Here is a 22,601-nt window from a genome sequence, read left to right as displayed (position 1 = left end):
TCTTCTCTCTCTGTAAGTGCTGCTGTCAGACTCGTCATTTTGGTCTTAAAACATTCGTATTAACCTGCTCTACATGATCCTGTTTTGTGCTCTTGCGTCTGCAAATCAACATATGAACATTAATAAAAGAAACGTCTTCTTTCCCTGAGGATGCTCCCCCTAGCGTTAGCAACAGGTTTGATTGACAGCGTTGCTAAACCATCAATATGGGCGGGAAGTCGCGTTTTGACAGCCTAACTCCGGATTGGCTCTTCGGTTGCTATGATACTCGTAGTCAAATTCCAAAATACGAATTCAGCTCCAAATTCGCCGCTATAACCGCTAGCCTCGATGACGTCACGCTCTCTTAGTCCACTTCTTTACACAGTTTATGGTTAAATCAGATTTCCAGATGTAAATTCTAACCGTAGCTATCAATTAAGAAAAGCAGGTAATGCCAATAGTCAAGTTACAGGTCTTTTCTGTGGAGAGGCAAGCTCAATCAGAGTAAGAATACATGTTTTTTAGGTGTTGTTTAGGAAGAAAAACACATGTAATTAAATAAATGCTAGTTGGATAATTCATTTAATGTCATACTATGCGAGATCTCAGACATCTCCACGGAAACACCAGGTTGCAGACGCACTCACAAGGAAAGTTACGCAGCGCATCTTTAAATCATTGTACATTCTACATTTTTCGCAGTGTAAAGCCTTTTAAAATGGTATTATATTATGTAATTCTTGCTTCACATTCCTTGTTAATGCTCCCCAAAGTCCTTACGCGATACCAATCAATCTTCCTGCAGCATTTCGAGTGATGACCAAGGCTTTTCTTTTCAAATGCCAAATCAGAGCTGCTGTCACAATGCACAGAATACAAACACCGCCATTCCAAGTGAGTAATGTAAACACACGCTTGCATCTTCTGTCATTGGCGTCACGCTGAAGGTTGAAAAGTTGCAGAAGAAACTTTAATTAATAAGTGACAGGCACGCTTCAAAGTGTGTAAGTGTCGAAAGGCCAGATGAAAGGAGAGATTGACTCGTTTGGTGCAGAACAGAATCACACACTGCTGGGCGATATGAGGACAAAATGTATTACAGTCTTTTTAGTCATATTGAACAATCACATTTTTTGATTCAAATGGATTTATGTCATAATCAAGAAGCATTGTGTGTTTTCTTTTGTTTTTCTGTTTTGCCTGGAATGTTCCACAAACTTAAACCTGTCTAGAGCGTTCACCACCAGAAGTCAACATTGATTTCCTGCACATAACTAATACAGACAGACAAAAATAGATTCATAATGTTCTTATCAAACCGAAAAATATGCATCTCCACTGTGACCATGCTTGCATCTCCACAAACCTGACTACTCCACCTGCTTGTCTCCATAGAAACTGAGTTCCTCTGGCTGTAATATTCGACAGTGGAGAATTTTCTGAAATATGGTTTTAACTTCTTATTTCAAAGGCATCCTGCAGGTGATGTGACACCTCCAGAAAGTTACACAGTGTTGCTTTGAATATTTGAAAATAATTCCATTCCTGTACAGTATAGAAAAGGAAATCAGGTTTTCACCCATTGGTTCACCAACATGTAAAAAGGATGTATGTAAGATGTAAAAATATATACCCTCCCAAATGTAGCAGTGAATTAGGTTAAATCTGTTGTTGTCTATGGTCCTCTCTCTCTCTTTCTCTCCGTCTGTCTCTCTCTCTCCCCCTCCCTCCCTCCCTCTTTCTCTCCCTCTCTCTGTCTCTCCGTCTCTCACACACACTCAGTAGCTGCAGTGTTTACCAGCAGGTTCACTCTCACCTCCACGTGTATCCAACATAATGAGATTTGGCTTTGATTTTCTTCGCCTCTGGGAGGAAAAAGGAGGAGAACTTTTGTGAAAACAAAAAACAATGACAAGGTGTCGTTGTTTTAAACTGTTGTTCTGATGAATAATTTAAGATCCCCGTAAATAACAGATTTCTAGGGCACCTTAAGCTGCATGGAGCCGAACAGCATTGTGCCATAGGGAAAGAACTATGAAGGAAAATGGAGACTGTGTGTCCCTGAGTATTGGGGCGAGGGTGAATTGGTTTTCTTATTTTAATGGTATGAGCTGGAGTCAAGGCCTTATTCAAAAAACTGTGCAGGGGTTGGTAGGCTAACATATCTTTAAGCTACTTTTTTACAGTCCAGATAAATAATATTTATTATGCCAATCCACCAGAAATGTGCTAAAACATGCCTGCAAATGTCTTCTCTCTGTCAGGATAAACAAATAAATGTGATGTTTTTTCACAGTAGCTTCAGAAAGTGGTGCCATTATTCAACGTCAGAGATGCCATTGTTGTCAGTTGAAAGGATTTAAAGCTACCATCCGTAATTAGAATGTCTACCCGCCCCTGGTGTATTCTCACACTTCACCACTAGATGCTATCTGTCTGATAGTGTTCCAGCTTTGGCCTGACAGAAGAAGACCAGAGAGCACAGGTGAAGGATGCTTTACATACTAGTGCCAGTCCCCGCTCCGCTGAGAGCTGATGCTCTGACGCAGACCTGAACCATATGAGCTCCTGCAGAGCTAATCAGGGACCAGGTGCATCTTGGGAATCCAAACCATCTAATTTTATTCATTGTTATTTATTTACTGTAACAATAGACAAGGCTCATATGCTGACATTTTTGTGCCAAACTTTAGCTGTTCTGAGTTGTTTTTAATCAGTTGTCTTTGTTTATTAACCAATCACAGCCCCTGTGTTTGGCAGAAATTCAAAGCGTAGTAGCTTTTCAGCTGAGGTGCATGTACACAGCACACGGCACAACAAACACCGCAAGCTTTCTGATTGGCTTTCAAGTATGTCTGAGAGCTGTGCAACACATCTGTTCAATGCTGGTTAATGGTCCAGCGTCAACTCTACACAAAGGCCAGGTGAGGGGAGAGGGAACGGGCTTTACATCTGCACCTACTGGTTAAAAAATCTAATAAACAATACAGATGGTAGTTTGAAGGAATTAGAATAATCACATGGAAAGTTTGTGGAGATAATCCCTAACAAGTCATACTAAGGTTTGATCTGTTGATTATAAATTTGGAGATGCCTTTAAAAACAGTGACAGCCTTGTCCTCTATCTGAAGGTATAACATCAAACATGAACACAACCTAGCAGCAAGACTTTTCTAAACTAGAAAGAAAAATATGGCTAAAGTTTGACAGTCAAAAGACTAAACCGAATCTAAATTAAAAGTGGTGATCAATGTCAAAATGAGCATTTCTTTGTTATCTTATTAGGATCCTGATCGAGGATGAAAGTGAGCTTGAATTGCATACCCAGTAAAACAAACTTGTGGCACAGCTAACCACACACCAGCCTCTCAGTCCTCTGGATGAGAGACCTCTGAAAACCAAATAACCTTTTTCCATCTTTATCCTGTCAGAAGAGAAGTGCTACTCTCCCTGTGGCCAGTTATAAAAGAAACCACAAAACAACTACTTACAATCATGAAATGTTATTTTTTATAATCTGTCATAAAAACCCAACACTATCACATTACAGGGTCATAAAAGGTGGAGTAATGGCTGCAATATGAAAGTGTAATAACAATTCAAAGCAACAGTGGGAAATGCCATGTGTTAACAGTACCATGCTAATGTCAACAGAACATGTTTATGAGAATGACAATAGAAAAGTAGTCGTTTTGTTTTAAAAATCTAGTTAAAGTATAAACTATACAAGTCATCTCACGTGCTATACAGCTCTTCCACATGTGAGTTTGGGAAAGATATAGTTATTTTTATGTAAAGGTGCATTATGTAACTTTCCATGGTATTGCTTTACCTGGAATGTTCCACACTAGGGCAATGAACCTCTAAAAAGGCATACATACACATACATATATACACATACTAATGAGTATGTGGTTACTCTTCACAGATCTGACCTATATCTTGTGGTAGTGCCACCTGCTTGTCTCCATGGAGATAGATATGTTTAATACTAAAGTATGGAATCTTCAAAGCAAAGCCATGACATCTATCTCAACCTGTCCAGGGACAACAGATGAAAATTAGCCTGTGGCTAAAATCTGGCATATTTACTTATGTATCTTATGTTCATTGATATGCAATGTCCCTTTTCTAAATAAATAAATAAATAAAATCTATCCCAATGAGAAAAAAAAAAAAAAAAAAAAAAAAAAGCACCTGTAATTGAATTTTTAAAAATCAGTGTGTAATGCCCTATTGTGGAACATTTCTGTTGAAGCAATAACACCTCCATGGAGACAGAGGGAGAAACCCCTAACACAAAATTATATTGTGCATCTTTAACAATGGGTTGTTGACCCATTTTAGACTTAGAGAAAGGAGTTTCTTGTCTCTTCTTGATTAGCCATAGCTGCCAAAAGTCCTTTATGTGAATATAAGGTGAAAACTTTTTTAACTCAAAATGTAGAGAGGGCCATATGGAGAAATATGAAAAAACATCAAATAAAATGAGTAATGTTACACAGTTCTTTTTTAAATATTTGACTACAGAATGAAGCTTTACAGTTAAAAAATAAAAACATGAACAGATATATACATAAATCGAGTCCTCATAAAAATGTCCAAATATTGTCCTCACTTATGCGTGCATATCTGAGCGTCATCCTCAAGAGCTTGTAGATTCAATTTCTTCCCCATTTCAATACAATCAAATAAAGTCTAGAGGAACTACAATATTACAAAAATAGCTACATTTCTTTACAGTGGATTTTCAAAGTTCCCCAGTCCATTGAGAATAAAGACTTGGGCCTGTCTCCTTGTGGTTCGGTCCATTCGACTCAAAATTGGCACCAGGCTCATTGCAAAGTGGTAGGACTCATCCAGATCGGTCTTTGGGACGTCTTTGGGACATACAGGGAGCGGGCCCAGTGGGCCCAGTGGGCCAGGGGACGAGGACCGCTTCTGGACTTTGTTGGAGAGGCGCGATGATACGATTTCTGCTGAAGCGGCTGCAGCTGCCAAAAGATCTCCATTCTCTCCCAAAGATTCCCCATCTCCGTCAATGTCCGGGCTTAAACAACGCTTGTGGCTGTAGAGGATGAATGAGAAGTCATGGTTAAATAGTTTACTTGATCTTTGGTAATAACACTAAATGTAATGCAACCATAAAACATATTTCAATTACCGTCTGTTTTGTAGAAAAGGCAAAAGGAAAGACATTTTCTCCCCATATCTGTGCTCTTTCTGGGCATTTTTAGCCTTGACATATCCATCCCGCAGTGCCTTCCATCTGGATTTGCAGAAGTCCACTGACAATACAAAAAAAAAAAATCTAAATGAATGTTTTTTTATCTCTTCATGTGTCTTGTTTTGATGAGTCTGATCAGACACTGTCCATGGTGCAGCTGCTATGTTTATGACTTTGATCACTCAGTTATTATCATTGAATGTGGCTGAATCATTCAGGTATAAACTTGCACTCAAACATAGAAACAACTTACCCTCTAACCCCAGGGCTTTGGCCATTGTGGCCCACTCCTTCTCTTTCACTACATTGTCTTTGTAAAATAAGTCTTTAGTGTCGTAAAACATCCTTCTTTTCTCAATCTCACGGATCAACCTGTCATCATTCATAGTGCCTTAATTTCTTACGTAATCCGACTCTTAGGAGCGATGTATGAACTGAAATTAACACAAACTTCTAAGCGTCGCGTCTGCGTCGCGATGTCCGCTTCTAAACTGCTTCCGAGTTTTACAGTCCATTATTTCCGGGATTTCAGACGCGTCACGGATGCGTCCTGCCGCGCCAAATCCGCGCCAAAGCGCGGGCTACGCATGAAAACAACACTGCAGAGTTCCTGATTATTGACCAATGAGAGAAGAGCTCTGCCCCAGATCAGCCAATCAGCGCTAACAGAGCTGCTCTGCTGTCCAATCAGACTGTGTGCTGCGGGCGCTCCTCTCGTGAACATGAATGAATAAAGTTTATCATCGCAGGTGGAAATGTAATATTTGGAGAGAATCTGGTTGAATGAATAGCAAATACTGACGGATAGATTCGTTGTAAGACTCTTTATGATCTGCGCTGCTGTTGTGGAATAAAGGAGCGAAGCTATCTGCTAGCATGACGTTAGCATGTGAGAGAAATAGCTTTGAGGAGTAAAGGATGAAGGATCCTCTGAACACACCAGCTCTGCAGGTAAATATCACACACGTGCGGTTTGTGCATGTGCTCACTCAAATGGGATGTTAGGAACCGTCTGTGAAGCTGCTATCCCTGTAGGCTCACAGTTAAATGTTGTCAATATCTGGTCTTTTTCATAAAGCTAGCTAATTTCTTATTTATAATTTGACGACAGTGCTTGCATATTGATCATATGAAGCCAGTTCGTTAAACAATCAAGACATTATATTAGTTGTCCTACTAATCTGCCTCCTCCTCATGTTTGTACATGTGTAACACATTTGTTATACCACACCAGGAGTGTGCATATTATGGAAATCGCATGCAAAATACCATCCAAAAGACAGTTTTGATGTCATTTCACCAATGTTTTTTTTACACTATGACTTCACAGATAGATGACCAACGCATTTTCCACATGTGTGCACAACATGATTTTGTCCCATGCCTTGTACATAATAGTACTTATGTCACAGATTTTGGATACAGTTGCAACCCTATTATATAGTAAAGTTTGTATAATATTGTTCTGTCCTCACTGTTTCTGTCACAGGGTGAGATTTAACTGCCATAATGATCCCAAGTCTGAACACCAAACCGAGCATGAACAGCAGCAGCATCACAGAGCTGGTGGGAGCCTTGTGCGACCGCTGCCTGTCCGGAGTGTCCTGGAAGAGGCGCGCGCTAGGGGGCATCTCCAGAGAAAATTTCCACAAAAGTCTGAAGAAGCGTGCATATGGAGCACTGTTATCAAAACTATTCCAGGACAGCACCAAAGGCACTTCTACCCCTAAGCGAAACCCCACCGCTAACCCCACACCCTCGAGAAATAAAGTGTTGATGATATGTTTTGACTTGCGAGTGGCAGGATGCAGAGAGGAGGCAGAACGATTAGAAGAACTACTAGGGATACTGCCAGAGGGCACGTCTTCAGGGTTAAAGGAAGTAGACGCTGTACTTGAGCTTTTGGTGCAACTTGCAGGTTCAACTCCTCCGCCCTCAACCACTTTTAGCCAGGACTACATGAGGAGGGAACGACCTGTAATACGAAAACCTCAGCCGTGGAGCTATCAGAGTGAGGAGCTGCAGAGGCTGGAGGCAAGGGCTTGGGGGCTTATTTGCGCTGAGGAGTGGGGGGCTTTGGAAACTCTATGTGGGACACAGAGCCTGATGGACGCCCCCCCTGGCACTGGGTTACTCACTCTCCAAAGTAAAACTGAAGCGGAGGAGAGATTTGAGAAGGAGACCAGGTTGTCGCTGTTTGGGGCATTACAGCACACTCGCACCTCAGATATAGATATAAGACTGGAACTACCACCTGTGCCCAGTAATATTGATGTCACTGGGCTGGCCATCAAGGTAATCAGTCAATCAGTCAATCAATTAGAATAAATTTAGACACTTTTGCATACAATAGAAGTCAACAATATGAGAAAATGCTACATTCGATAACTTTGTTGAATATTGCAATAATTGTGATAACAGAGTGATTTATTTAGAGTTGTACCAATGTAAATACTGCTATTAGGGCTACACGATATTTTACAATATAGCCATATGCCTGTTAAGAACTGCAATATTGATATTATTGAGGTATTTAATATACTTCTAAAATGAAATTTCAGTGATTTAAAAAAAAAATCCATGCTTTAATTTACTAGTGAAATTCTGGCAAAATACTTTTGGACTTTATAAGGAAGTCGTTAATAGAATCAGCTTTATTCAACAAATTCTTATTAAAAATGCAAAAGTGCATTTTTAACATGATACTGATACTTTTGCAATATATTGTACAGCCCTAATTGGTATTATCTAGTCAACAATTCTTGTGGTATGAATATTGCTTCCCATGACTTAAAATATATTTTTACTTTTAGCTGTACCATTAATACAAATTTTATATTGCACATTTTACAAACATGACATTTTACAAAGTGCTTCACAGCAAAATTGATGATGGTATTTCCTCCATTTGTTTAGCTCATATATAACTTCCCTAATTTGCGTTTTCCTTTCTTGTTTTCAGGTGCCTCCTTCTTTAGACCAATCTGAAGATGAGGGCTTTCAGTCAGCCTCCAACCTCACCCCAGAGTCTCAGCCTGAGTCCAGTCCAGGTCCGGAGCTCGATCTGTGGGAAGCAGCTCTAACGTTTGAGCCTGGGCGTCGGCGCTGCTGGGAGTCTATCGGCTGGTAAATAACTTTGTACTTCATGTGATCACTTTGAATATATGTAACTGTTCATTAGATTAAATGCTGCAAAATCTTCTGTAAATCAGTGCTTGTGAGTAAAATAGGGCTAAAACTCGACTGAAATTCAACATGCTTAAACTCCCAAAACTGCAATGTGAAACTGGCACTAAAAGAGAGCTAGGTTGAGGATGCAGCCAGTAAATAAGCCTGGACTAATTAAATAAAAGTAGGTACACCTAGAAGTACACCGTGGCTACCTGTATTTGGACGTAAGCTGTTTGAAATTCATGTATTTTGTTCTATTCATTGTCAGTAATTAAAACTGCATATATGACTTTGGGTCTGTTCACATTTGCGCACAGGGCTAAACCAGAGGGACTAGACCAGAGGGACTAGACCAGAGGGACTAGACCAGAGGGACTAGACCAGAGGGACTAGACCAGAGGGACTAGACCAGAGGGACTAGACCAGAGGGACTAGACCAGAGGGACTAGACCAGAGGGACTAGACCAGAGGGACTAGACCAGAGGGACTAGACCAGAGGGACTAGACCAGAGGGACTAGACCAGGGGGACTAGACCAGGGGGACTAGACCAGGGGGACTAGACCAGGGGGACTAGACCAGGTCCGATCGCATACTAAACCTTTGTTCTCCTTAGTCCCCCAGGTAATCGCGAGGCCCTGTTTCTCACAGAGTCGGGCAGAGAGGCATTTGACCAGCTGTACCGTCTGTGGGAGGGGGGCATGAGGGTGCTGAGTGGGGACACGCCCTCTCCACTGCTCCCTCTGCCCCAGGACACCCAAACACAGCTTGTGACTGACCTGCTCAACGTGCTCATCGGGGTGGCTTCAACTACCTTCCCTCTCAATCAGGTTTGGAAAATATTCATAAGTGCATAAGAGTAATATGCATAATAATATAACTTACTATAATGTTTATAAAGGTTGGGACTGCTTGATTTTAGAGGAAGAATACACCTTTTAGGTATGACAAAACTCATGATTTTTATTAGTTGTTTTTTGTTTTTGTTTTTTTCAGAACAAAATCTAGTTTACTTAATAATATTGTTTTGAAGTAACTGTGATGTTTTTTTGTTTTGTTTTTATGGTTGTTGATACTCATTTGAGCTGATGCCAATGCTGAAGAAATTGTCTAAATGGGACACATGTGGACCTTTCCTGAATAGTCTTAAAATGGACTGAAGAGTAGAGAAACTAGCCCACATTATTCAAACCAAAATGGTGTTGTTTATTCCATAACCCCACTTTTGTATTGGACTGGATCAATAATTGCTATTAGTGTTCACATTGAATTCATTGCACAGCCCCAATGAAGGTTTAATAAGTTCACCTGTGTGCTCTGTTCATCACAATTTATCAAACTTACTCAAATCTTAACCAATTTTTCCTGTTTGTAACACGTCAGCTCATGTGCAAAATGTTTACTTTCTCTTTCACTATATATATATCCCATCCACAAATGTTAAAATCAGCTGTAACAATAGTCCTAATGTTATAGCTGACCATTACATTTTTTTGAAAAGGGCTTTTATTAAAATAGACCAAGGTCACTGGGTTCACAAATGTCGCTGTATTGGCCTTGTGTTAAATGCAGTTTCTGTCTTTATTCTCTGAAACTTGCTTTCAGGGATGTTTTGACTCTGCTGAAATAAAACTGCAATGAGCAAGGCAAAATGGAAAACATCTGACTATGTATAGCTGTGTAAAATAATAATCCTGCTAACTATTGCTTCACAATTCACTACGGATGTGATTCTCAAAATCCAATATTTTAAGCTACATGAGGACTCTTGCCGCTGCGGGCTTGTTTTATTGGATGTTATTAGACCATACAGTTATTCATTACGCCTTCCTCACCTCAATAAATATGCAATTCTCCAAGGTGGGAGGAACAGCATGAAATATACACAAGGACAGTGATATGTACAACCAAAAGTACTCCAGTAAAAAGTAGGACTACACAATATATCGCAGAAATATCGATTGCAATATTGGCCGATGCAATAATCGATATCACAAGAAAACTGATATTTCATCAACACAAACTTTCCCATTTTATTGAAATTTATTATAATTAATTGACTTTTTTCCTCTCATTGAAATACCTTGTTTTTTAAGTCAATTTTATGGTTTACTATGAAAAGAAAGTGATCAAAAAAGTAACGGTGGGCGATATGCCAGAGTAGCATTTTTATATTGCTCTAGAAGGTAAATGATTCGCAACACTATTAATTCTTCATTCATAAAACATACTCTTATTTATTCCCGGGGACAAAGCACATTAAATATGCCGTATTAGAGCTTCAAAGCATATTTATATCTGCAGTGTTTGTCCATACTCTCCCTTAGGTAAGTCTAACTCACAGCTTGTGCCCTTCCCATTTCAGAGTGTCCAGTTTGACGTGCGTCCGGGTGTGTGTGTGTCGGGAGCATCTCCAGAGAGTGTGTCCCGACTGCTGCAGGAGCTGGCTCAGTATGGGACTCACTATCTGCGCCTCAGCCACTTCTCCCTGCAGAGCGCCGACAAGAAGGGGCTCGTCTTTCAGGTACCACACTAAACAAGACATATTATGCTTTTACTTGTATATACTGGCTAACTTTCACAAAATGTTAGCCAGTTATTTTTGATGACTCACTTATTTAACATGCTTTTTCAAAAAATACAAAAATAAACTGCCTATGTCAATAAGATGGCTGAGGTGGTTTGTGTTCTTTGGCTGTAAAAATTGTTCCAATTGGCCGAAGATGAAGTTGTAGATATAGAGTTTGTAATTACTTGAAAAATTCTGCTTGAATACAGGACAATACTACTACTTATAATATAATATAATAATAATACTTACTCAAACATGCATGATTCACTCAAAATACAACTCAGTGTAAGCCACTAATGAGGAAAAACCAAGATACCATAGTTAAAATCTCATAAAAGGTGATTTTGCATAGCATGTCTCTATTTAAATGGATGTCTCCAATTTTATTTATTTGGAACATTTTCAAGTAAATAAATTCTAAATGTTGTTTTATTCTCAGGCATTTACAGGTGGTTTGAGGAAGTACCTGCACTACTACAGAGCCTGTGTCCTCAGCACCCCTCCCACTCTCAGCCTCCTCACCATCGGATTCCTCTTCCGTAAAGTGGGACACCAACTAAGGTGGGTGCAAGTGAGTGCTCCGGTTACCCCCCTAGACCTGAAAAATACACTGAATAGGCTAAACTTCCAGCCAGGTACTCCTGACCTTTAACCTGGAAAATTTCCCTTGCAGTTTGCCCCAGCAGTATTGAAGGATGGGTGTAATGCACATCACACATTTCCAGACTGGAATAATAAAATACACCCATGTTTAGAAATAGCAACTAAAATATAATATCTGCACTCTACTGTTTAACTGTGATAGAGAAAAACTGGCTCTCATCCATCGACTTCTCTGTTTGGATAAAAATCTGTTTCTTTTAAAATCAATTGCAATTTTTTATTCAATTTTATTTTGTCTTAATAATAAAATACTAAAATAGGTTTAAATATTTATTTCCTTAACATAAACATCCTCTACAACTACGGTACATACTTTTACTGGTTGTCTGTAGACTTCTAAATTAAAAAGACCTCATTGACTATTTTAACAACAATTAGATATTGATTCAAATTAAATTGTATTAATTCCAATGTCTTACTATAAATATATGATTGCAAAAGGAGATTAGTGCCTTGGCAGAGATTTTTGCTTACTACAAATGTCGATTTTTCACGTGAATACACTTTCATAGGCTACTCAAAGAAACGAGATCAAACCCTTTGCACTGTAATACCTGTAGAATACTGTAGTTGTTTGCAACCTCAGCTTTCCCTGTGCGATTACAATAACCTAGTATCAAATGAAATCTCTTCTGTTGTAATCTCAGGTACCTGTCGGAGCTCTGTTGCGTGGATGGGCCTTTGGGTGCTGGCCAGGCCACCTTCCCCGTGGTGAGTTTGGTTTTTATCTCCACTCTCCTCCACATCCACCTTGAATGTGTTTGGTGTATCAGATGAGACATCAGCTCTCCTCCTCTTCCTCCTCTTCATCCGCAGGGCGTGAAGCTGCTGTCCTACCTGTACAATGAAGCCCAGAATAACTGTAGTAATGAAAACTACCCGGTCCTTCTGTCTCTGCTGAAGAGGAGCTGTGCACCTTACACACGGTATGTTGAAGAGTTCTACATTTTACGAGCTGCATTAATTATCCAACATCCAATTTTAATTACCGTATTTTGCATAATAATGAAGAAAAAACATTAATAGGTTGCACTGGACTATAAGTCGCATCTCACTCCAAATCACTAAATCCATTGAATTCTTCATCCTCGGTGTCACTTCTGAACAACTCCACCTGCTCCTGAGGTAGATGAAGCACTGCTTCTGCGTGGCTCTCATACTGGTACAAGTCTAGAGTGCCCTCGCACAGTTGTCTGTGACAATAATGAAGATGATATATTTTAATAATTTCACATATGAATTGTATCCGAGTATAAGTCACACCCCCGACAAACTATGAAAAAAAGTGCTACTTATAGTCCAGAAAATACGATATTATTTTTTACACTGGATATTAAATAGGATAGTACACTGTATTGCTGTTTTTTAAATTTAGTAACAAACTATCACATATGTATTGTTTCACATTTTGTTCTTTGGGAATAAAAATACTTACTAGAGATCAAAATAGAAATGGTTCTATTGACTGCCTGTCCTAAACTGCAAAACTGACTCTTGCATCAAATTTGTATCTTTGACTTAAAAACAAACAAAAACAAAAAAATGGCTATACAACACTAAACAAGTTTTTAACATCTGTGTATGACTCAAAGTCTTATTTTTGCAAAGAATTGTTGAGTAAGTACAAGGCAGTGGGCTGGGATGGATAAACACAACAATTGAGTACTCAAACCTCAAATGCAGAACAATACAGGATTAGTTAAACAAAGCAATCAAAGTACAACTTTGCATAAGATAACGAGTAGGAAAAATAGGCAAGGCAAGTTTATTTGTATAGCACAATTTGTACACAAAGTAATTCAAACTGCTTAACAGAATAAGCAAACATTTAAGGACATGTCTGTAGCAGTGGACACTACAGGGTTATCTGGTATTTGAAGGTCTAACTGAATAGGCCTGTCACCATAAATACTATATTGACTTGGAACTGGAATCATCATTTTAGGGGTCAATATTCATCGTGAGGACTTTTTTTTTGCACATATAAACAAACTACTCTTTTAACAATATTGGGATAATTGGTTTTTCAATAATATCATTTACCGCGTATGTTTTCTTTGCCAATATATTGCATTTCAAAACTAGTTATCATGACAGACCTAACTGTGACCATCAGATTTGTAATATTTCTGCATTAGCGATAAATCTTGCAGATATTAGTGAAACATTGTGATCGTTCCTCCTATAATATTCAACAGTTATTTCCACATATTGTGCTGCCCTCTTGTCAAGGACACTTTCCCTGTTGCTCTTCCTGGTTCTGCGTGACTGATTTCACTGTCCCGGTGCAGGTTTGTGTCCGATTGGGTGTACAGCGGCGTGTTTCGAGACGTTTACGGAGAATTCATGATCCAGGTCAATGAGGAGTACCTGGGATTCAGAGGTGAGGTACACAAACACGCTCCAGTGTCTACAGCACAAAATGAAAACTCGTCAGGCAGATTCTCACAAAAAAAAAAAAAGAAGACATTTCATTACATCCTTTATTGCCCAGTTGGATTTGTCCTTGTCACGAAGTTATTGGATGATAATCAGGAAGAAACGGAGAGAGAAAGAGGAAGAGAGAGGGGGAGAGAGGGAAAGGAAAGGAGGGAGGAGAGAAGAAGGGGAGGAAGGATGGGAGAGAGGAGATAGAAAAAGTGGAAGAGGGAAGGGGGAGGCAGACAGCAGGGAGGAGAGAAGAGAGCGAGACAAAGGATGGAGAGGGGAGAAGAGAGAAGGAGGGACAGAGAAAGAGAAGAGAGACAAGAAAGAAAGAGGGGAGACAGAAAGGGGGAACAGAGCAGAGGGAGTAAGAGGAGAAAAGAGAAAGAAAAGGCGTACAAAGAAGAGTGAGGAGAGAGGCAGGAAGAAGGGAGGAAGGAGGGAGGGGAGAAAGAAAAGGTTGGAGAGGGAAGAAAGAGGGGGAGGAGAGGAAGAAAGAGAGAGAGAGAAAGGAGGGACAAGTAGAGGAGAGAAAGGGATAACAGATGAGAGAGGAGAAAGAAAGGAAGGAAGTAAAAGGGCAGAAAAATGAGAGTGAGGGGAGGGATGGCTCTGCTTCTATCGACCCCATTTTCTCCACTCTCCCTTCAGCGGAGCAATGTCTCTCTCTCTCTCTCTCTCCTTCTTGTCTCCCCTTTCCTCTCTCTCCTCTTCCCGTTCATCTTTTTTTCCTCACTTTCTCTTCCACTCTTCTCCTTTCCCTCTGTCTTTTTTCTCCCATGTCAAACCACTCCCCCACTCACTCCTATTCTCTTCTTTCTCCTCTATCACTTTGTTTCTCTCTAACGTTCTCTCTGCAAACTATGGACCAAATCACAAATGAAACATGACTTGCTTCTGCGCAACAATGAACACAGACTAATACACAATAAGAATTAGTAGTTTAAATTGAACATCATGACAAAATAAGCCATTACTGCAGTAAATGAACTCAACAGGACTGACTAGGACCAAATCAGGTCCAACCACAAGCTAGGACAAAACTAAACCTGGAGTGAATGAAGGTTGTTGAGGGTCTGGAACTGCTTGTCTCCGTCTCCATGGAGATAGCTTTTCTGTAAAGTGTACAGTGTGCCATTTAACATATCTATCTTGGAATTATATAATTGTGGGTGTCTTTATTGGTCAAATATAACTCGCAAAACATGTATTCTTCCCTTTGAGCAGGGGCCGCCTCAAAGGTAACCTGTAACTTGACCTGTTGATGTCTCCTTGGAGATAAGTTTAATGCCATACTGTAGAAAATTCCAGGTAAAGCAAAAACATCTCCATGGAGGTAGAAAACCCCTTACCATAAAAGTTGGATAGAGCACCTTCAAGAATTGGCACCAGTAGTGAGGATACATTGGAGTTTTTGGCAGACTATTTTCTAACGAAGGCCCTGCCCTGATAAAGCCAGGAGTTCATATTTCGGTCAAAATTGTAGTTATTTTTAAGGTGGAAATTTGTGCTTGGAAAGTTTACTCAGCGCTGCATTTTTCAGACTTGTTCTGCACAGTGTAACTACCCCACTGAGTTGTATACAAGTCATTATGGCCCTACCCAAAAACAAGCTGACAACTGCAACTGCCCAGACTGGCTATCCACACAGAGAAATAATAGATATACACCATGTAGGGATGGGGGATTTATTTTTATTTATATTTTAGAGGGCGCACAGTGGTAGATTGGTTGTTCCCTCTGCCTCTGAGTAACAAGGTTGAGGGTTCAGTGCCCAGACTGGTAAACTATGATTTCATACAGTGGAATGTCCATGTCCTTCCTGTGTTTCTGTTGGAAAAATGGGTAACTCCATATGGTGAAATAAACCTGTCAGTTGTAAGTTATAAATCAGGGTGAGCTCAGGTCTGGCTCAGGTCTGGCTCAGGTCTGGCTCAGGTCTGGCTCAGGTCTGGCTCAGGTCTGGCTCAGGTCTGGCTCAGTCACTATGGAAACTTTTGCGAGATATTTAGCTTGGACCTTTTTTTTAACGGTATACTTTACTGTACTTCACACATTTAGGTTACAATAATGCACCTTACACTTGTGTATTGTTTGAAATGTATTCTGATTGACCAGTTAATATTCTTGAACTAAAATAATAGTCAAATCTGTTTAGTTTTAGTTCAGTAATTTTAAAGCTTGGTCATTTTTATTAAGCACTCTTATCTGAGCCAGTGTCCTCTGTGCCTGTCTAAAGCCTGTGTCTGGATAAATGGACCACAAATAGGGCTGAGTGAAATTATTATAATTTATTGACTCTCAATGACGCTCAAAAAAGCCTTACTCTTTTTTGAAATAAAATCTTTTTTATTATATTTTTCAATTGCTGATAGACAAGCACATTTTTACAGCTGGAGATCTCAGCAAAGCAAAAAAAAACAAAACAAAACCCAACACTTTCTTGATTACAAAATTTCAAAATTACAAAAAAAGGGTTGTCAAAAATATTGAAAATCAGATACTGATACTAAATGTAGTATAGAAACTAGATACTCATTTCATCAGGTATCGATACTAAAAAGCCACATTCACAGGACAGAAATGAACCTTTCATGAATACTTTTAGAATGATCTTGGGCTGCATCAGAACAAGTATAAGACACATAAAAGAAAGTACCACTGTTTAATGTGGAAAATCACATTCTATTGTCTAAAGAAGGTGTTTTTGATTATTGCGGTACTGGTACATGTATATGTATTTAGTATCGAGTCTATTCCTTAGTTTCAAAATTGAGTTTGAAATTTTAGTATCATGACAGCACAAACTGAGTGTTAAAACTATAAAAAATACCCCAAAAGCAGACAGAAATATATATGCTATTAATATATTGTATGAATAGTGTTATCAAGAGAACATGATATGTGTTTTTGTCACCATCTCCCGCTCCTAAGTGAGAGTAGACAGCAGTTCATAAATCCAGTTTTATTTGAATCATTATAGCCTTCCCAAATATTACATGTTACTATACCAGCCCTCTCAAGGTCGGACCCTCACCTCGGCTCTGTGTGGCTAAGGGCTTCATTTGCTCATCGTCTACACCTCATCAACTCCAGCAGTGAACCAGGCTCAGCTCCCCTCTCCTGCTTTTCGGAGGACACGCTCACAAAATGTCATTGTCCTCCTACAAGTCAGTCGGCCGTGGAAGCAATCAGAAACTAGGCTTTCTTGGCAAGCCGCTGGGTCTGTGTAAAAAAATTCCTCGGAAAATCTGCACCCTATTCTAAAAAAAAGCTAAGAGGCTACAATTTCCAAGCGTTAATTCAAGCGGTTCAGGTTTTGCCGCGCCTCGTAAGTCATACTAATAAGCTAAGTTTTAGACTTGGGGGTTGCAAATGACTACATTCAGAGGCACGTTAACTTCTCTGCTTCATTCTAAAACAACTTGTACTTCAATCAGACAGAACATTGACAAAAAATGTGCCAATCTTTCATGCCATGGGTTTTTCTGCTAAGGTTCTTTTAATGTTGAATTTTAGGCTTTCAAAGTAATGTCTTAATCAGAGTAAATCATGGGCCAAACCTACAAATTGAAACCATTGTATAACAAGGGCTTTACTCCACAAGTGTAATCTTCTAGCTATGACCTGAACATGACCTAAACAGGGGATAACTCAATAAACCTGCCAAATTAATCTCAATCAAATTGAAATCGCAATTTGAATGAACACAATTTGCAAATCGCAAAAGTCTGCAATTTTTACTACCACAAACATGAATTATCCTGTCTTTTTCTGCATAAAAACTGCTAACCCAGTAGTTTAGATCTGTACAAACATGTTCTGAAATGTACCGTAATTCTTGTATTAATTTGTCAGCTCATATTTCAGTCTTTGTCAATTTTCCTGGTTGCGTTTTAAATATGAACTTGGAAGAAAATCCTATTATTACAACATAAATCACAAGTCTAATCACAATCGCAGTGCTTGTCAGAAAAATCACGTTTAGAGATTTTGCCTAAATCGTTCAGCCCTTCAACCGAATAATTAATGTATTTTTGACATATCATCCAACCCTCATCTCTGCAGGAATCAGAAAGAAACCCTGCATTATTTTTTATGTAATATTGTTGCATCTTCTAACTCGATACTCACAATTTAATCTATACTAAAACAAGTATCAAAACTATCCACTAAAAAGCTCACAATACATCAATGGGACAAAGTTGGATCTTTCCTAAAAACTTTTATGTTGTTTATGGTGCGCTTTGAGGGTCTTGAAGTGAACTGTGACTGTTAGACTAGTAGTGACCCTGACTCAACCCTGTTCCATAGTTTGGGATCCTCTTTGTTCTTCTTCTAATGTCTTGTATCTCTCCGTAGATAAAAACTACTGGGTCCAGGGCTACACGCTGATCTCCAAAGACGTGGAGGATTGCGTCCCCATATTTCTGAGACACATCGCCAACGATGTTTATGTGTGCGGAAAAACCATCAACCTGCTCAAGATCTGCTGCCCACAGGTTTGAATATGGACTCTTATGTAAAACTGTTGATTATTCCATGTATTGATGTAACAGCACACAGCTTCAGCCCTCTGGCCTTTTGCAGTCAGATATCTACTGCCTTATGGTAATCCGTGTTGAACTTATGTTTACTAAGTTAAAGCGAGATTTAACTTTTGAAATGGCTGTAGGTCAAATTCGGCTACCTTCAGCTCAGTATAAACCCAAAAGTCCCTTTAAATCCAGAGTTATTTTCCATACACACTGCAGATTTTTTTTATAACCTCTTAACCATGTTTATGTACTTCTAACAACTACTAACCTTTCGTGAAAACTGCTTTTGAGGGGCAGAACAACCGTACATATATGCTGAAGTTAACTGTATTATCAATTAAAACATTATTATGTATATATATTTTTTTCTTTTTATGACATTAGAATAATAATTAATTTACACCATGTAATTCTCTTGTTAAAGTAATACATTTGTGGTCTGATAATTGACACTATCTTCATACTATTTCATCTCGGTGTTAATTTGACTTGGTCTTGTCCTTTGTTTGACCCAACCCATAGTCCATATTATTTTAGATTAATTTAGGATTGTCAAGAGCATCGAAAATCAGATACGAGTAGATGCTAAAACTAGTATCGAAACTAGATACTCATTTGAGCAGGTGTCACATTCACAGGACAGAAATGAATCTTTCCTGAATAGCTTTAGCATGATCTTGAGCTGTATTAGAACAAGAATAAGACCATAGACTAGTATGCAGGACCACTATGGAACCTACCTAGACACTGAGGGATTACACCATAAGACTGCATAGTAATATTAAAGAAAGTACTATGATTAATGCTGAAAATTACAGTCCACTGTATACTTTATTTATTTATTTTTATGACTGTGGTATTGTAATCCGTATTGGTTATCGAGTCAATTCCTTACTATTGAAATCGGCTAGCTTCATTTCTGTTTCTTATATGGAAAGTCTGAGTAAACAAGTGGCAGATAGGCTGTGCTTCATCGAGTTTGTGCTGAATTGACAGTGTAAAAAAGATTGCATGTTTGTTGTTTCCCTCTCAGCACTACATCTGCTGGTCGGAGCTGCCTGCCCCTCGCATCGCCGTCACTTTCTCACTGCAGGAGGTGGAGGAGATTGAGAAGGAGTGTGCAGTGTACAGAGGACGCATGGAGCGAATCGCCAAGCACAGCGCCATCAGCAGGGAGGAGCAGGTAATGACGCACGCGGGTATATAAGAGGCAGCAGTCCAACATTACTAGGGCTAAACAAGGGCTACAACCAGGGATAAAATTATGACAAAACCAGTACTAAAATTAGGTGTAAAACCAGAGCTAAACCAGGGCTAAACCAGGGCTAAACCAGGGCTAAACCAGAGCTAAACCAGAGCTAAACCAGGGCTAAACCAGGGCTAAACCAGGGCTAAAACTAGGGCTAAAACTAGGGGTAAACCAGGGCTAAAACTAGGGGTAAACCTAGGCTAAAACAAGAATAGCAGAGCAAAGAACAGGACTAAAACCAATTTTAAAAGAAGTTTAAGTAGTATGAGAATTGAGTGGTCAGTATACAGAGGACAAATCGACAAGCACAGTGCCATCAGTAGGGAGGAGCAAGTAATGACACAGAAACAAGTATATTTATACAGCGAAGGAGAAGGCAGCCTAAGCTTGCACGGACTAAGCGTGGACTAAGCGTGGACTAAGCGTGGACTAAGCGTGGACTAAGCGTGGACTAAGCGTGGACTAAGCGTGGACTAAGCGTGGACTAAGCGTGGACTAAGCGTGGACTAAGCGTGGACCAAGCTTAAACCAAATGTGGGGGCTAAACGTGGGGGCTAAACGCGGGGGCTAAACGCGGGGGCTAAACGCGGGGGCTAAACGCGGGGGCTAAACGCGGGGGCTAAACGCGGGGGCTAAACGCGGGGGCTAAACGCAGGGGCACTAGTACTGACCCAGGTCCAAATTGGCACCAAAACCACACTGAACCATAAGGTCTAAACCAGATTAAATGTGGTATAGACCAAATATAAATCTGCTTGTGAAAAGACGTTCTATAGCAGTAGATGCATTGGTGCTGTTTGTGAGGTGTATCTGTTGGCAGTGCAGAGCGGGCGAGCAGACACAGAGGCAGGTGGTTATATGGTCTTTGTTAACGATGTTTTCTTGTTTTTTTGTCATTTTAGGCGCTGAGAGCCGAGCGAGCACGCCAAGAACTCATCAACCAGGTCCGCGAATCGGCCGCCAAGACTCTGGAGAACATACGTGGTTAGTTTCTCATCACCTGGGCCAACAAAAAGATTCAAAACGCTTTGATTAAATATGTTACATAGAAGTAAATCATCATGTGCTCCAGTTCATAGTGTGTAGTGTTGTCATGATAGTAAAATTTCAAACTTGCTTCCAATACCACAATGATAATTAAATACACTCTTTTTATTTAGACGGTAGAATGGGATTTTCAACATTAAATCAGAGTACTTTCTTTTATATTACCATGTGTTTTTATATCTGTGTAATCCTTCAGTCGTCCAGGTAGCAACTCTTTTTAGTCGACTAATCGATCGGCAGGACGTGCATTTAGTCGACCAAGAATTTCTTTAGTCGACAACAGCCCAGTCAACCAAAACACAACAAAGGCTTTCCAGTGTGAGAAAAGTGGGTGGAAAAATGCCTTGTGTGTCAAACTGAGAAGATTTATATTGTCATCTGTACCCTCCTTTCGCTGTGTAACATAAGCAGATGGCACTGTTATTATTTGATACTGACAAGTTCTGTTCTTCACCATGTGGGGGGTATGATCTCACTGCACCCTCTCTCGCCTCCTGCAGGGCGCCAGGTGTCACAGCGTCTGGCGGAGGAGGCCAAAAAGAGGGAGCGCTTTGAGGAGCTAAAGCTGCACTTGGAGCAGGAGCAGGAGGTAGGAACACAGCACGATATGAGAGAGCATTCAAAGGCTATATTTATATCTGAAAGTATTGACTAAACTAATCAGAGTATTTGTACATATGTAATAAGAGACCTCCTGGGAATATGAGGTGCCACAGTGGGGCAGCAGTGGATCTAGGGCAGACTTCACCCACCCACACTTCACCCATTCATACTACTAGTATGAATGTAGTTTGTGAGTGATTGGTGGTGATCGAAGGGGGACTGGCTCAGATTGGCAGCCTCGCTTCAGTCAGTCAACCCCAGGGCAGCTTTAGCTACAATAATAGCTTACAGCAGCATTTTCAAATTTCAGCATTTCTGTGCATGTACTAAATATATGTAAAGTGCAATATTTCCACACAAAAAACTTGGTGCCATCAAAATAACATTACATTTTTTCTGAAATGATAAACTGTTATAGTTTGATTCTTTGTGTTGCTATAAATGTTTTGTAACCACAGAATATAAACAGTTTATAATTTTGTGTGCCTGGTTTCTAGTGGTGTATTGCAGCTAAGAAGAGGCAGGAGGAGGATGATTTCAGTTTTGCTCGAGAGCTGAGAGACCGAGAGAAGAGACTACAGGCCCTAGAGGAGCAACTGGAGCAACAGGCCAGGTACACAACATCTGAACATTTATTGAGACTTGAGAAAATACAGAAAGGCTTGTGTACCTGTGTCCCTGCCCACGGCGCTCATCTTACTTGCGGTTCTTCACAAAATATAGATTCCGCATTAGAGATCGACCAAGTTTTTTTTCTGGTTGATGCTGATTCTAGAAAAGCCAAGGACCGACTATAGAGTATTTCTACTTGAATTGTATGATGAAGTGGCAACAAACTTATTCACAACATTTCATTACAAACCCATCAGAGCAGTTTATTCACATTTTGAGCAGTGCCCTCTTCAAATTAAAGTGTTCAAATGAAAGGTGTCTTTTAGTCACATGGTCACCTGAAACAATATACTGCCCTATGTTAGAGCTCCAAGGCCGATAGGCAATATACTAAAAAGTGCAAAAATCTGCCCGATATATCAGTATATCTCTATTCCATATTAGGGATGGGGCTGTAAACAATAATATCATTTATTGTGTTAAAAAGGATAGCCAATTACCATTTGTCGGCGATT

General features: G+C 39.8%; 2 protein-coding genes across 2 annotated transcripts in view; both read left to right on the top strand.

The window, feature by feature from the left end:
• plxnb2b (plexin b2b) overlaps positions 1-22,601 on the top strand; it is a 455,012-nt gene that overhangs the window by 284,622 nt on the left and 147,789 nt on the right. The window lies entirely within an intron of this gene.
• tubgcp6 (tubulin, gamma complex associated protein 6) overlaps positions 5,906-22,601 on the top strand; it is a 37,914-nt gene continuing 21,218 nt past the window's right edge. Inside the window, exons 1-14 of the mRNA XM_033967962.2 lie at positions 5,906-6,160; positions 6,699-7,504; positions 8,172-8,335; positions 8,995-9,208; positions 10,744-10,902; positions 11,390-11,511; positions 12,261-12,324; positions 12,430-12,539; positions 13,905-13,996; positions 18,400-18,539; positions 19,609-19,758; positions 20,727-20,808; positions 21,372-21,460; positions 21,972-22,087. Of these exons, the coding sequence (XP_033823853.1) occupies positions 6,719-7,504; positions 8,172-8,335; positions 8,995-9,208; positions 10,744-10,902; positions 11,390-11,511; positions 12,261-12,324; positions 12,430-12,539; positions 13,905-13,996; positions 18,400-18,539; positions 19,609-19,758; positions 20,727-20,808; positions 21,372-21,460; positions 21,972-22,087 (2,288 nt within the window). The 5' untranslated portion in view covers positions 5,906-6,160; positions 6,699-6,718. The remainder of the gene's footprint in view (positions 6,161-6,698; positions 7,505-8,171; positions 8,336-8,994; positions 9,209-10,743; positions 10,903-11,389; positions 11,512-12,260; positions 12,325-12,429; positions 12,540-13,904; positions 13,997-18,399; positions 18,540-19,608; positions 19,759-20,726; positions 20,809-21,371; positions 21,461-21,971; positions 22,088-22,601) is intronic.

This window comes from Periophthalmus magnuspinnatus, chromosome 6 (assembly GCF_009829125.3).
Source record: "Periophthalmus magnuspinnatus isolate fPerMag1 chromosome 6, fPerMag1.2.pri, whole genome shotgun sequence".
Classification (NCBI taxonomy): domain Eukaryota; kingdom Metazoa; phylum Chordata; class Actinopteri; order Gobiiformes; family Gobiidae; genus Periophthalmus; species Periophthalmus magnuspinnatus.
This window is presented reverse-complemented; position numbering and strand designations above follow the sequence as displayed.